The 15645-nt window shown below is 34.8% G+C and overlaps 1 protein-coding gene across 2 annotated transcripts in view; it reads left to right on the top strand.

Annotated features, from left to right (window-relative positions):
* The window catches only part of LOC112050897 (serum response factor homolog), a 306772-nt gene extending 295878 nt beyond the window's left edge, over positions 1-10894 (top strand). For both annotated transcript variants that reach the window (XM_052885041.1, XM_052885040.1), the window contains 4 exons: positions 1754-1884; positions 2378-2622; positions 3740-3898; positions 6258-10894. In XM_052885041.1, coding sequence (XP_052741001.1) covers positions 1754-1884; positions 2378-2622; positions 3740-3888 — 525 coding nt within the window. In that variant the 3' untranslated portion in view covers positions 3889-3898; positions 6258-10894. The remainder of the gene's footprint in view (positions 1-1753; positions 1885-2377; positions 2623-3739; positions 3899-6257) is intronic.
* The last annotated feature ends 4751 nt before the right edge of the window (positions 10895-15645 follow it).

Raw genomic sequence — 15645 nt, 5'->3', positions numbered from 1 at the left:
ATTAGTGGTAACAACTTAAATTATTTATTGAGTATAGAAAGGCAAGGTTCATACAATTACTGTCAAAATTTACTTTAGTACACATATTTTTGTAACTATTTTACACTAATTACTTTTGGTACATTGGTAGCTCTAGCGAAAAAGTGTGATTTTAATTTAATATCGTTTCGCCTCATATATTTACACGAGATCTCTTGTAAATATTCAGAATAACTAATGACTTTCTTTATGTTTTGTTTTCAGAAGATTCTGTTTTACGAAATAGTAGTAGATTTTTTCAACCAAACAAATTACGTTTTTAAAAGTACTACTTGAGATAATAAAAATTGCATTTGAATTCTTGAAGCCTCTCTCCACAGTAAAAGGGCCGACTCACGCCTGACCCAATCCCGCTGCCGATCCGAGCCCAGTAGAATACCTAATTGGAAGTTAACAATAATAATATTGGTCATATATAAAAATTAAAGAAAACTATAGATATTTGATCGTCTACTGACCCCTTAAGCATGTTTGGCTCAACCTCCCATCGCACTCCGGTGTCGCAGGTGCAAGCGACGGGCGGCACTCAATAGGATTTTAGTACAAGTTAGGACATGTTCCTCCCCCTACATTCTACAGGGTGCTCGGGAGTATTTCCCATAACTCTGAGGTTATAATCTTTACCGAAAATTAATTAAAAATGTTCAAGGAACCTGTGTTCTAAAATTAATATTTTCGGGGTAAATTATATTTCTTTTGGAAATAGATCTTAAAATATGTCCCTTATACGCATCCTTGTACTTAATTATTATGACGTCGCCAATTTTTACGTATTTTATAATGCAAGGATAGAAGATAAAGGCGTGTGTTACATGGATATTCGGAAATATTTGAATTACTTTGTATAAAAATATAAAAGTTTTTATTTTTTAGTTAAAAAAATATTAGTTATGCAGTTCAGCTCCTATAAGTGGACTCGTCAACACCTTGATGTTATGGGGAATACTCCCGAGCACCCTGTATCGTTATAACAAATAAATAATATATATGGAGTTCTTTAACAGTGTTATTAATGGAAAATCGAATTGCTAAATGTGAATTTTTATAGCACAGTTCTTATTCGAATACGATGATTTTTAGAAGTGAAAAGTATTTAACGGCTCGAGTGTGTTTTAGTAGAGTTTAGAGAGAAACTCTTATGGTCTTGATTTGCAAATATTTTTCTATATTTTTACCATTCTCATGATTTTTTTAAAGGAGTCGAATTCATTTCATTGGCTCGACACATTCAAGAGTTAAAGATCAAGAGTTCGTTAGTTAGACTAAGATTCTTAGAGTTGCTAGAGAAGGGTTGCCACGAAGCTAAGATCTGGCAGCTGGAGACGTGAATCCTCATTAAAATCCGTAGAAAAAAGTATGTTTTACGTTTTGTACTTAGAATTTGAGAATCTTGATCCTAGAAATCTGCTAACTTCTATGCTACCAAACTCCATAATTTGCTTCCGTTACTAATGCTACTAGCTACTCACCATCCGATAATCCCACATGCTTGCAGCGCTAACGTGCCAGATAACATGCCGATCGCGACGAACACACTATCAGTGTTATCGGACATCAAGCCGTTAGCGCTGCAGACATGTAAACATGTCAGATGGTGAGTGGATAACATTAGTCATGGTAGAAGCAAGGTCTCATAAACTTCCAGCCTTCATGAAAGTATGTCTGGCTGTCGCAAGCCTTCATTCTAATAGTGCCTTTCTCTTCCTATTCTCAGGATGAACCGGCTTCCTCGGGCGACAGTGGAGACGAGAGCGGCAGTGAACCGGAGTCTCCGAGTGAAAAGTTGATGCAGCAGAACCATAAGCAGGAGTGGATATGTGCTGACAACGAGCGGGAGTTTAAAAGGTAAATAAATCCCTTTTGGAGCGTATACCTGAAGAACTGCTTCGTTGGTGCAGTGATTCGCTTATGCGTATATATAAACTAACTAGCTCATCTGTATTATTAGTTTCGTAATTTTTAATTCAGTGGTATATATATGTATACCTTCATAAATACTTGTAATTGTAATAGAGAACATAAAACAAGGATTTATTCATTATTTTTGTCTATTTTTCCATGCCTATTTATTTTTTTAAACCTCCTTAAAAACTAATATTATTTTTTCCTTAATTATTTCATTTTATTAATTTGAACAGTAAACAGTAATAAAGAAATAACCACACTATCCAAAACGAGCGATTTAGCGTTCCGATACAATGCCATGCAAAAAAGCTGTCAGAAGTATAGGTAGAATGAATTTCTTCCATGGAAACGGTCTTCCATCATCAACAGCATCGTCACTCAACATCAAGTTAAGGACTTCTCATAGAATAAACAAAAACGTGTATTGTTACAGGGAACCTCCAACCGACAATCTACCGTCAACCTCAACAGCGAACCCTGAACCGGAAAGCAGCAAGTCGACCCAACCATCACTACCCAAGTTATTGCCAAAGATAGACCTGCCAGGAGGAGCGATGTTATACCATACAGGCGTGTTGGGCTTGGACGGGCTTGGCAACAACCTGGGGCTTGGCAATTTAGCCATGGGCTATCCTCACAGCTTTATATTGGGACTGGCCAACCAGGGTCAAGAAGGAGGTAAGTCTGTATTAGATTATTATAGTTTTATTTTAACCCTTGACATAAAAGATCTGGTCTGATCTGGAAGAGTTTGTCAGTGACACGGATATGCCAAGAATATCAACATCTTTCCTCTATGACAAAAGAGAAAATATTAAAATTTACTCCAGCGTAGCAGATGAAAAAAAGGAGGAAACCTTGCATGTTGTTGAAAGCCTAATTAGGCCAGACCCATTCCTGTAGGTATAATACCTATCAGGTTAAAGTAAAGTGGGTTCATTACATTTTTAATTACGATCTAAGCGTAACCTAAAGGAGATTTAAGGTTTGCATCTTTGGAACGCAGGACTCGAACCTCGACCTTTTGAGGCATTGCAGCATTAATGATTGTTAATTATTCCTGCTAATTTACTTAGTGTATTGTACACCAATCAGTTATTCTCCAAGGGAAATGCGGTCACTGATTTCTGAATCTCGGAATTCCAATTAGCTTTGCGGTTTACGATTGTCAGCCGCCATATACCTGTGTAGCTGTGAATCCACGGCGAGCCGAGCATTGCTGACATTCTGACCATACTGCACTCAATAGACAATCTGGCATTGAAATTTTGTTACATTTCGTATTTTATCATAAGCTTATCTTTGGTAGCCTTCTACAGGGCATTACATAAACTATACTTCCCACTATTACTAAATTGAACATTTCTGAAGAAAAAGCAATTGTGATATTTACCCGAAAAAACAACACTTTACACCATTCACAGAAATACACGCAAAAATAAATAAATGTATTAATGTCCTTCATCATCATACCCATCATCATAATATTCAGTCGATGGACTTTTACTGCCATTGACTTTTTACGGACATTGCTTTACTGCCTCTTGTATAGACTTCCAAACAGTAGCGCACCTGCTCCCTACTTTATTTTCGTAGACAAAATCCTCGTCGACACTCATTTGGGTAGTGCCAGACTTCTACCAGCTAAAAACCTTGAAAACGCACATTCAGCCTAGAACCAACGACACAGATTGTGTCATTCTGAGAATTGTACCAACGGCATTGGATGCAAAAGGCAGGATATCACCACGTACCAGTCCACCTTTTAAAAAACTTATCTATTTTTTCTACACAGCGTCATCATCATCGTCGCAGCCGCAGTACATAACAATACCGCTGTCGATGGCGATGGCGGCGGCGTCGGGCCCCGCCAACGGCTGTCCCAGCGCCTCCAGCGACGACAGCAGCGAGCTACAGGACCTCAGCACCGGCGGGAGGAAATGAGACGAGGCAGGTGGGTATCTTATACCTGGCGTAGGGGACACCGTGATCAACAAGGTGGGTTCTACCAGTGCGTTGACCTCTGCCATTATCCCTAATGTGGATAACTCGGACGCGTATTTTTTGATAGTGGGGACTGCGTACGCGCCGTCCCGTCGCCGTCCGACATAACCTTCTTGGCTCCCCGTGGCCAGATTTCGTAACCATGAAGATTTCCCCACGTTAAAAAAAGGTAGGGTCTCTTAATACTGTGCACAGTAACTGCCCTGTAACTGTAATCATCATCATTCTTCATCTTCTTGAAGTCGTTTCAAACCTAGTGGTACATAGGGTCAAAACTAATTTCTTCCAACCGTATTAACAATCCAGGGCTGCGTTTCTTAGAGAGAGTACAGAATTCACTATTGGAAATAGAGACAGGCCAGAACATGCCAAAGATCATTATTAGCCTATTTTTATGACTCTCTACATTGCCAAGCCTCCTTCTATTGGATCTTTAATCCTGTTCCAATAATAATTAATCGACCTCCTGCTCCAATGTGGATTGGTGGCCTTATCGAATTAGGCTAATATCAGTTCTTTTTAACCGACTTCAAAAAGGAGGAGGTTCTCAATTCGGTCGGTATTTTTTTTTTTTTTTTTTTATGTATGTACACCGATTACTCAAAGACGCCTGGACCGATTTCAAAAATTCTTTTTTTGTTTGAAACGGTATAGTCCCCATTTGGTCCCATTGCCATCATGTCAAGATCTGATGATGGAAACCTGGAGAAATTGAGGGGAACTTTCAAAAATTATATAGGTGTCTAGTATGTTCGTAAACTTTTCCATTTAGTACTTTTAAGCACTACACTTTCATGAAGGTTTAAAATCGATCTGATGATGGAGCCATAAAACAGACGAGGGAACTCCTCGGCGATTTACAGCAGTTACCTTGTGTTTGGGCTTGATTAATTTGTATTAATGAGAACTTTCCACATAGGTAGGTTGTGACTGTCATTTAAGGGTTTGGTGATGAAGACCAAGGACAATTAAAGGAACTCCTTAACAGTTTACAGTAACTACCTTGTGTTTGGCCTTGATTAATTCGTATTGCTGAGCACTTTCTACCTAGATGAGTTGTGTCTGTTATTAGGGGTCTGATGATGAAGACCAAGGTCAACTATGGGAACCCCTTAACGGTTTACGGTAGCTACCTTGTGCTTGGGCGTGATTAATTTGTATTGCTGAGAATTTTGTACCAAGATGGGTTGTGACTTGTGTTTAGGGGTCTGATATATTCGTTTGAGATGAAATTTTACACTAAAAATGGAAAAATAATAAAAATTTTAATAAAAAAAATACAACCGACTTCAAAACCTAAAAACGTACCCACTAAACTAAAAAGTGAAAAATAACATCATAATATGTTCTACCTGCTGATCAGTATGAAGGCGGTGCTTAGCCGGTGTTATCTTAATTTAAGCCATTTCTCACAAGCCACAAGAAACAATACTGTCTGCAAAATCTAAATCTATAAGATATTCTCACATGGCTTGAATTAATACATCACCGGCTAAGCACCGCCTTCATACTGATCAGCAGGTAGAACATATTATGATGTTATTTTTCACTTTTTAGTTTAGTGGGTACGTTTTTAGGTTTTGAAGTCGGTTGTATTTTTTTTATTAAAATTTTTTAATAATATACTCGTAAACTAGAGCTCGACTGCAATGCATTATGCAACTGATGGTAAGTAATGATGCAGCATCTAGCAGCAGTTGAAACGCGCTTGCCTAGAAGATGCCTATTTATTTTATACCTAATTATATCATTATGCCCCCGCGCTCGGAGGTTATCGGTGAGGAACCGACGATGCAGTCAATATGGAAAAGTACCGACGTAATGTCACGTTTGCCGGTTTTTTACCGGTTGTACATTGGAGTATGCCCAGGAACTCAATGGACATGTATCCTGTTTGTTCCTGCATGTAACAGGACATGCAGTCATTTGGCACGTCTATCCTCTTTCTACAAACACTTAAAGCTAAAAAAAAATATGGGTTAATTGCGATTCGAATAATTGCATGAAAAATAGTTGCGATCAATAACTTGATCATGTGACCTGTAGATAAAGAATGTCATTTTCGTACATTTTATAGTTTTCGAAGCGATTGCGAATGTAGAAAGAGAATCTACGTGCCACGTGTTTTAAATTTGACTGAACTGGTGTCTCCCACGTACACACGTCAAATTAACGCGGTTACGGTTACTTGCAATAGTTAAGTTGTTGTCAATAAGTAGTTAATCTAATATTGACTTATTATTATTGATAATGACAGCTTAACTATTGGAAATAAATATCGAGGAATATAAAATTTATCTTTGTTTCAGATGGCGGCAGAAGACTGGAGTGTTGTAATCTTTCTAACATCACCTGTATCTTTACTTAACTTGTACCAAAGGTGTATGAAAGTGAGCTTAGTATATAACTCCATGTATAAACCAGTTATTAATTTCATGTATTCTATAAACTATTGAACTTTAAAGTAAATTTTAATAGAGATTTGACTGTTCTATATGTTTTCTTATAATTAAACATCGAAGGTATTCTGGTGTGGTATTGTTACATAAATAAAAAAGTAAACAACACATAACATAACATAAAATTTTTGAAAAACCCCCGAAGGTCATGAAATTATTATCTCTTTCTCGATCAAATCATCAATATTCTCTTTTAGTGCGCTTTCATTTGAGACTCCACTCGAGTATATTTGCAGACATTCGGTTATTCTTCCCCACTTTCACCCCCCACAACTTTTAAACAACTCAACCGATTTTCATCAAACATCAATGGTAATCAATCGATTTAAAGAATGACACTCGTTCATAAGTCACCTTTAATGAAAAAAGTCGCTTGATTCGTCCGGAGCTATGGTCCACAGATAGACTTAAAAAAAGATACAACCTCTTTTTGCGTGGGGGGTTTAAAAAATGATTTTTCAATTCGTACCCGTAGTTTCTGAGATTAGCGCGTTCAATCAACCAAACAAACAAACTCTTTAGCTTTATAATATAAGTATAAGTAATACTATAAAACAGTCAAATTCTCTATAACAGTATTATCCTATAAATTGTTACCTTGTGTAAAACATATTTTAGCCTTGCCATGGACGTTCATGTAAATTGTAGACAAAATTGGAAATATTGTAAAATACAATTATTAATTAACTAATAATTTATTGTATTCAATACATAAGCAGTTAGTTAAGGGTCGTTTGAGAAATAATTTAAAAGTATTTTTGTACCAAAATACTACTGAAATGGGGGTTAATGATGAGTGATACATATTGATTATGAATTGTTTTAAAAACATTTCCTGTAATGCCACCAAAGTGTAGATAAATAAACAAATTGTCATCCAATGGCGGCGGAGTTGTCTCAGTCCCATCTCTTTTGTTCCAACTCAAAGAAAGAAGAAGAAATGGTTGAAATTTGTCTATTTATCTCCACGAGATTATTATTAATCGACGCATTAGCAGTGCTGCTAATAGAGCCAGAAAAATGCACACTGATTTTATTATTTCAATCAGGTTTTATTCGCAAACATTTGAAATGTTTGAAGTTACCCATATACTATTTTAACCGAGTTGCAGAAATGTCTTCCAGAAAAGAACTAAATTAACTCTCATTTTTAATTCATAAAATAATGTCTACTTAGTGTTTTTTCTTATGTTTTTCATGATTTTAGTATACCACTTTCTAATTACTAAGGCTTCATTATATAAATATCAAGCTTAGAGTTTTGAAGCACTTTTGAAACGTCAGAATGTTATGTTTCTTAAGGTAATAAATAAAATCACAAAGGTAAAATGGAACTTCACATACATTATTGTAATTATTGTAATTTTGTTTGAGCTCCCATACAAAGGAGATGGTCCATATCAGGTCCACTCTTGTACCCTGTATCATTAAAATTAAAGAAATACAAGGAAATCTAACCAAATAAAAGAAATAAATTAAATTAGAACTCAAGTTTTTCAGTTATATCAAGATGGCGCCCATAAAGCAACTATGACATGATAATTGAGAGCAAACGTCAAATCGACTACTGCATTGAAAACGTCATCAATATTATTACCCATATTAGTGTTGCATTTCTTGGGAGAGAATGAATATTATTTCGAAAGAATTAAAAGTAAATTCGTAGATATGTAAACAAAAAATATGAGGAAGGAGTAGGAGGGCCAGGGTATACAATGTGTGATCCTGGACTCCATATAATTTTGGACCATCTCCTTTAACGATATCTCTCAGCGACGACGTCATTCTTATGCCATTTAGTATGGAGCGTTTTCAGCGATCCATGGCAGCGCCGCAAAATTGACCCCTCAAGTCTCTATAACTCCAAAAGTAATGAACACAGATACTTCACACAAAATTGCTTTACTATTAGCACACTCTTAATTTATATACAATTTTATAAACCCCTATTAATTTCTATTGGCTACTTACTGTACTTACCTATGTAAAGAGCACAAGCTGACAAACGATCAGCTTTGATAAAATAAGGTAAATCTGACTCTCATCGTTCTAATAAAACATTCATTATTACCGTGTGCTTATTTTATATCTATTATACTTTCACAAGCTGCGGATTATATATTACATTATTATTCTTATAATCTTAATTAATTTGCTATTTATACTTTCATAACTGCAAAACATTTCACACGATTTTAGTTATATTATTAATGCATATAATATATACCATACATGGGTTAAATGTTGTCTTATATTGACTGAAATGATTCGGTTCAGTACCTCTGTACAGTTTTTACAGTTTTTAATGATATTATTAAGCGTTGTTAATATTTTATTGCGCGACTTTTAAGGCAATGTGTCACATGTAAAAAAATAGGACGCAATACTATGCGATGTCACAAAGTTTTTGCTACTCTAAATTGAATGACATTTTTTTCCAAAAATAATATTTGAAAAAAGTATTTTAAAACCCGCTCCCTCTTCGCTAATCATACAATAAATTAAAAAGTTACCCCTAGCTTAGTTTTTATTAACGTCTCTTATTTAGTTTTTTTTTTGTAAAATATCGGTTTTAATGTTTTAGTTAGTGCAACACAGTTCTAGTTCTTAGAAAGTGGTCAGTAACCTTTTTTATAATTTAGTTGTTAGTTATTATTTTATTTTATTTTAAGTATTTTAATTTCAACACCGTAGTTACGTATAAAAGTGGAACAAAAGCAATTGTTTCGCGGGTACGTGAACATTTTGTTTGTTTTAAACGTAAGTATAAAATGTAGGCATGCGGCTTGAATTCAGAGGAAAATGTAGGCCGAGTTTCTTAGAATGCGAGCAGTTTTTATTTGTTATTTATTGTGTTGGAAATACCGTCGTGTTGGTGGCAGTATTAATGTAATCTGGTTCAGGCAGGCCAATCCACAATGCTGAAATAAGAATTTGCAGAAAAGAGTAGGTATAGAATTATTTACTTACAATTAACAGATGTGATAGCCCATCCGAATCCGATCCGGGGCAGGCACTTTTTAGTTTTATTTATTTATTTATTTATTTATTGATATACCAACAATGACAACAAGAAACATTAATAACAATCTATACATAGGTAAACTTAAAAAGTTCTAGTGCTAAACGAAGCCATCTTTTAAAGGTATATACAGTATTGTTGTTTGTTGACCGGTTAAACTTAAAAATTAAACTACCTACACTTAAAACTACAAATTACATTTACGTCAAGTGTCCTATTGATTTAATTGTTATCCAGTTATATATGCCAGTTTTGTGAATTTTATAAAATTAAATATCACGTGTCTCAAACGGTGAAGGAAAAACATCGTGAGGAAACCTGAAAATTTTCTTAATTCTCTACGTGTGTGAAGTCTGCCGCATTGGGTCAGCGTGGTGGACCAAGGCCTAACACCTCTTATTCTGAGAGGAGACTCGTGTTCAACAGTGAGCCGAATATTATGGGTTGTTAATGATGAACAGACTCGGTAACAGGGACATTCATATTCCATTCTACCGGACTTCCAATTGCTCAAAATCACAAAAATTTAAAACTTTAATTTTGAAAAGCGGTTTGTATTTATATTAATTTAGATCGCAATTCAATATGCTTAGAATTAAGTACTAAGTTAGAACAGTAAAACTATTAGTATTTCAAAATTGCTAAAAAAATCTAGGCAAGGCAAACATAAATCTTTTGAAACGTTTTGTACCTTGGTACGTTTTTTATTTTTTAGCTAAAAATCCTCTAAATTCAAGTCACATTTTTATTAATTAAAGTTTGAAAAAGTTGTCACGTGCTCTATAGATGTCATGTGATAAGCATTTAATATAGTTTTCGTTTGTTTTATTTAATTAGAAACTTGTCTGTCAACACACCTGTGCGTATTTTGAAAATGTTATAAAATTTTTAGAAAAAAAAGTTTATTCGAAAATCTAAATCTCAAAGCCATTGATAACGAAATTTGAATTATTTTCTCTTCGAAAAAAATCTAATCTGAAAATAGCGAGTTTTTGAGATTCCATCTTCGATTTTCAAGAGCCCAATTTTCGACCATCGAAAGAGTTGTGAAATTGCATGTAATTTCGAAAGTAATGCCTACTTTTCATACTACTAGATTTCTTTCAAGAATTTTTCGTTTTTGCATTTGTCACCTTTATATAGATACTAGTATATGGACAAAATTAGGTATGCTAGATTCATTTTACTCATTTGATGCTCGAAATCGATTGACGAAATTCATACTTAAAAACATAAAAGGTACTTAAAATATGATTTTCGAAGATGAATTATTTTATTCATATTAATGAGGTATATATTATATATCGTCAATTATAACATTTTCGAACTTCTTCCTAATTTATTAGTTTATGTTTTGTAGCGTCGACTGATGGTACACATTTATGTAAGGTTGTTTTAAGATAATAATAATAAAATTAATGTTCCTTTTTCGTTTCCTATGAATTAATAAAACATTTTGAAAAGATTTTTTTTTTTATTTTATTGATTCCTTTTTTTATTATTTACAAGTTAGCCCTTGAATATAATTTTACCTGATGGTACCTGATTGTGCGTCGCTAAAGCAATGCCGTACTGGAACGCTTAATCACTTGGTACTACTAATTAGGTAACCTAATTAACCACTATCGATGAATCTCTGACCAGTTTAAAACCAATTAAAAAAATTAACAATTAATAAAAATACGTGTGTGTCTCGGGACGTACGGCAGAAGTGATAATTTAAATCTGTTGCCCGTATGCGTAAGAGAAAGGGAAGCCAGACATAGTGGCGCCGTAACGCGTTACGTTACGTATCGGTTTACCCTCCCGTAATCACTATTATGTGATTATGATAGTAGTATGTTATCACTTAAAAAATTGGAATTTAGATTAGGAACTTAGGAAATGCCCGTTGCATTTTGACGGCCTCCATAGCGCAGTGGAATGCGTTGTGGATTTACAAGACGGAGGTCCTGGGTTCGATTCCCGGCTGGGCTGATTAAGGTTTTCTTAATTCGTCTAGGTCTGACAGGTGGGAGGCTTCGGCCGTGGCTAGTTACCGACGTAAGACGTACCGCCAAGCGAACCGAAAGGGGTGTGGATTTTCATCCTCCTCCTAACAAGTTACCTCACTTCCATCTTAGATTGCATCATCACTTACCATCAGGTGAGATTGTAATCAAAGGCTGACTTGTAATGAATAAAAAAAAACAACTGACGGACAAGTAGATAAACTGATAGCATCGATCAAGTCTATTTCTAGATCGAAGTCCGTTCACATCGAGACGAAACCAATTTCAATGTAATGAAATGAAAACAACTACACAAAGCTCATTAATACATTTCAGTATCGATTCCAAAATAAACAATCGAACTAGACGCCATAACCACCATTGAATTCAAAGAAAAAATACCTACCGACTGGTTTACCAGACGCGCAAAAAACTAGACGTACGGTAGTTAATAAAAAAATATACAATTGACAAATAGTAGATCGGCAAGGTAAAAACTCTTCTGCTGAGGCCATTTTACGACAAATTGTAAACAACTTGTACATTAACATCGAATAGCAATAATTTTGCATGCAATTAAAGATTAAATCGACATTGGAATAAAGGAGGAAATCGCTTGACACAATATTGACCTTTACCCATCACTCTATTTGATTGTAGTCGGTAAGTAAACCAAGCGAAAGGTCTTGCTGTACTGGTGCATTTATTACCGATATTCGGCGTGTTCGATGTTTGAAAAGAAGACCTGCGATTGGTCAGCTGTTATCCAATAAGCAATTGATTGGCAATTCTCAATAACTAGGTAAGCATGGAGTCGATGTTGCGGAATAAATTATTTTAATTTATTTCAATTTTTTATACTGCGAATGAAATATGTGTTTTATTTTGTTATATTCAGTTTTTCTGTCAAGTAACAAATGTTATTTCTAGACGCCGGGTTTATTTAATTGACATTTTCAGCTCGCGATTGATATATGAATTAAAATGACAGAGATAGATAACGCTTGTCGCAAATATAAATAAAAAATAGGCAACGACATAAACAGGGAGGCCTTCGTCCAATCGCTGCACAATCTTGATATACTAACTGTCAAACAATAAAAAAAATAATCACTAAGCATGTTACAAAAGCCGTCCTGACGTTTGTTACGCTCATAAACTTTGTAATTTTATAATAACGTTTGAAAGAAATATTTTCAGTATTTTATATTGTATTTAATATTTTAGATTTATAATTATTGAATCTTTTTTATATAGTCAAAGTTATTAACGTCTTAGGTAAGAAATTATTAAGAATGTGAGAAATCAAGAGATAAATGTAAATATGGACTTGCAGACAAGAAATAATTCCTTAAAAAAATTGATAATATAGTAAAAAATACAGAACAATGAAATTTTTATTTTAGGAAAATGCATTTTCATATTTCAAAATAAAAAAATCATTTTATTTCAAGTAGGCTTATATTAGTTTACAAGCACTTTTAAAACTTCAAATTTGTATATTTGCAAAGATCTTCCCGGTTCGGAAGGCAGGTTCTGTTGAGAAGAGCCGTCAAAAAACTGAACAATTACTCTTTTAAAAAAAAATCATACAATATTACAATAAAACAATTTTTAACATCCAATTTCTTTTAGTTTTACTTCCTGTGTGAAAGAAGCTAGTCAATGGATTTTTTTAAAAAGGTTTTCAAAGCAGCCTTCATCGCGGGTGCAAAAATAACGATTATTGCTCTAAAAGTCGGAGATAAAACAAATATTTTGGAAAATACGTAATCCGTATATGCAGCAAGAGTAAATTTTTAATCTTAAAGATAAAGTAGTCCAATTTAACTTTTTCTTTGCAATTTATCATTAATTCCCTTGTACTATGTTCTTTGTTGACTAGTATTCTGCTATAAATACAAAACTATTACTTTATTACTTTATCTGTCAGAAAATATAGTTAATTTCACTTTTTATGTGTCCAAGAAAAGGATTTAAATAACAAATTAAAATTAATTTGTGAAATATAAAATAACAATCGCATACCGTTTACGTATTTGCAACATGATCACCATTATCATTTTTATTTTTTTTAATAATTATTTATTACTATCAAGATTCACACACATTAAAATATATTCATCCACTCTAAAGTTCCCATGTTCTATGAAATATCGAATGCATGCGTATATTTCTTTATAGCAATTAACGCACACACAGACGCATCGTGCGAGTGTGTGTGCACGTAACGTTTGAATTCCGAATAGCAAATGATCCGTGTACCCTTTCACGGGATCTATTTTTTTTCAAGAAACTTTGTCCGTATTTTTAAATAAAACTTCTTGGGCGGTTGATCGCCCGCTGAGTCTAAGCCTTCATAGGAAATCCATAGTTGGCGACCAAGTCTAGGATCCGTAGGTCATCCCTACATGCAATATTCTAAGACTAACGTTAACTAACGTAACTAACTTTAATCTTTAGACATTGCAAAATTTTGGACCTAAACAATATGGTTCGGCTATTTATCTCTTTCTCGAAACTTTATACTGCTACTACTGTCTACCTATCAGGACCGTGTGTCCTTGGTATTCGTCATCAACCCATATTCGGCTCACTACCGAGCTCGAGTCTCCTCTCAGAATGAGAGGGGTTAGGCCAATAGTCCACCACGCTGGTCCAATGCGGATTGGCAGACTTCACACACGCAGAGAATGAAGATAATTCTCTGGTATGCAGGTTTCCTCACGATGTTATCCTTCACTGATTGAGACACGTGATATTTAATTTCACTTCAATTGAAAAATGCACACAATTGAAAAGTTGGAGGTGCATGCCCCGAACCGGATTCGAACCCACACCATCCGGAATCGGAGGCAGAGGTCATATCCACTGGGCTATCACTGCTCGTCCTAGGTATATATCTCGTCTATAATTCCGAGTACTCTCTACAATAATATAGCCAATACACATTGCCATCTAGTTTCATAATAATATACCTACCTACCTACACAAATACTTATAATATTTATTAAGCCACCTAGATACTGGAAAACTCATTACATAAATATTTTTCAAGTATGGGAATCAAACTGACTACATTAGGTACAGTAGCGCTATTCTGTAACTTTGTTTTTATAACTCGCAAATTTCGAGTGTCGCAACTCGTAAGTGCGAGTTTCGAATCCACCTCTGTCTCTCCCTGTCTAACACGATAATATAGATTGAGAAAGATAGACGTGATTTCGAAACTCGCACTTGCGAGTTATACAAAACATAGTTACAGAATAGCACTGAACAACTCAGCCGGTAATAAAACACAAGGGTTAAAAAATTGACTTCCTTTTTGAAGTCGATTAAAATGTTATCCCAAAAAAGCTGAAGTAAAGGGAGGCACGTTTAAACAGATAGCCGGTAGGTATTACGATAATTAAAATTCAAGCGGTATTTGTAGAGCATCGCTCTTTGTCAGTGTTTATTGCTATTGTCTCTGTCTATTGATGTTTTTGTGCGCGTCTCGGCGCTGACTGATCGCCGCCATTTGTTTGCTGCCGACGTGGACGCTGCTTGGATGCTGAAATGGGTTGCGGACTTTTGGACTGTATACAATTGGTACTGTTTGAATATATTGATTTTTATGATACATTCGGATAAATAGGGTCAATGGTAACTAATTTATACATAAAAAGCAAAGATTGTCTGGACATTTGCAAAATAAATGAGATTATAAAATTACAAAATCTATTAAAAATCTTTTATCGTAATTAGTTGAAAATTCATACAGTTTTAGCTTCCTTACATTAAATGTGACATTTTTTAATACATAAACTATAGACAAAAACGCACAAATAACAAATATATTAGTAATTTTGTTCGAACGCACATACAAATCTAACGATCAGTATGTACCTACGACGTCATTAGTTCGTACCATTTTGTATGGGGCGTTTTTCAGGGATCCGCGACAGCGCCGCATATCTGACTCTTTAAATCCCTGTAGCTCCGAAAGTAATGATCGCAGATACCCTGTTCCTTTTACAAAATTGCTTTACTATTAGCATACTCCTAATTTATATACAATTTAAAAAACTGTCATCATCCCTATTTGGATTATGGCTAAAAATATTGATTTGACGGCCTTCATGGCGCAGTGGATTTACAAGACGGAGGTCCTGGGTTCGATCCCCAGCAGATTCGATTGAGGTTTTCTTAATTGGTCCAGGTATAGCTAGCTGGTAAGAGACTT

The sequence above is a fragment of the Bicyclus anynana genome, chromosome 13, assembly GCF_947172395.1.
Source record: "Bicyclus anynana chromosome 13, ilBicAnyn1.1, whole genome shotgun sequence".
Classification (NCBI taxonomy): Eukaryota; Metazoa; Arthropoda; class Insecta; order Lepidoptera; family Nymphalidae; genus Bicyclus; species Bicyclus anynana.
Note: the sequence above shows the minus strand (reverse complement) of the source record. Positions and strands in the feature narration are given on the sequence as shown.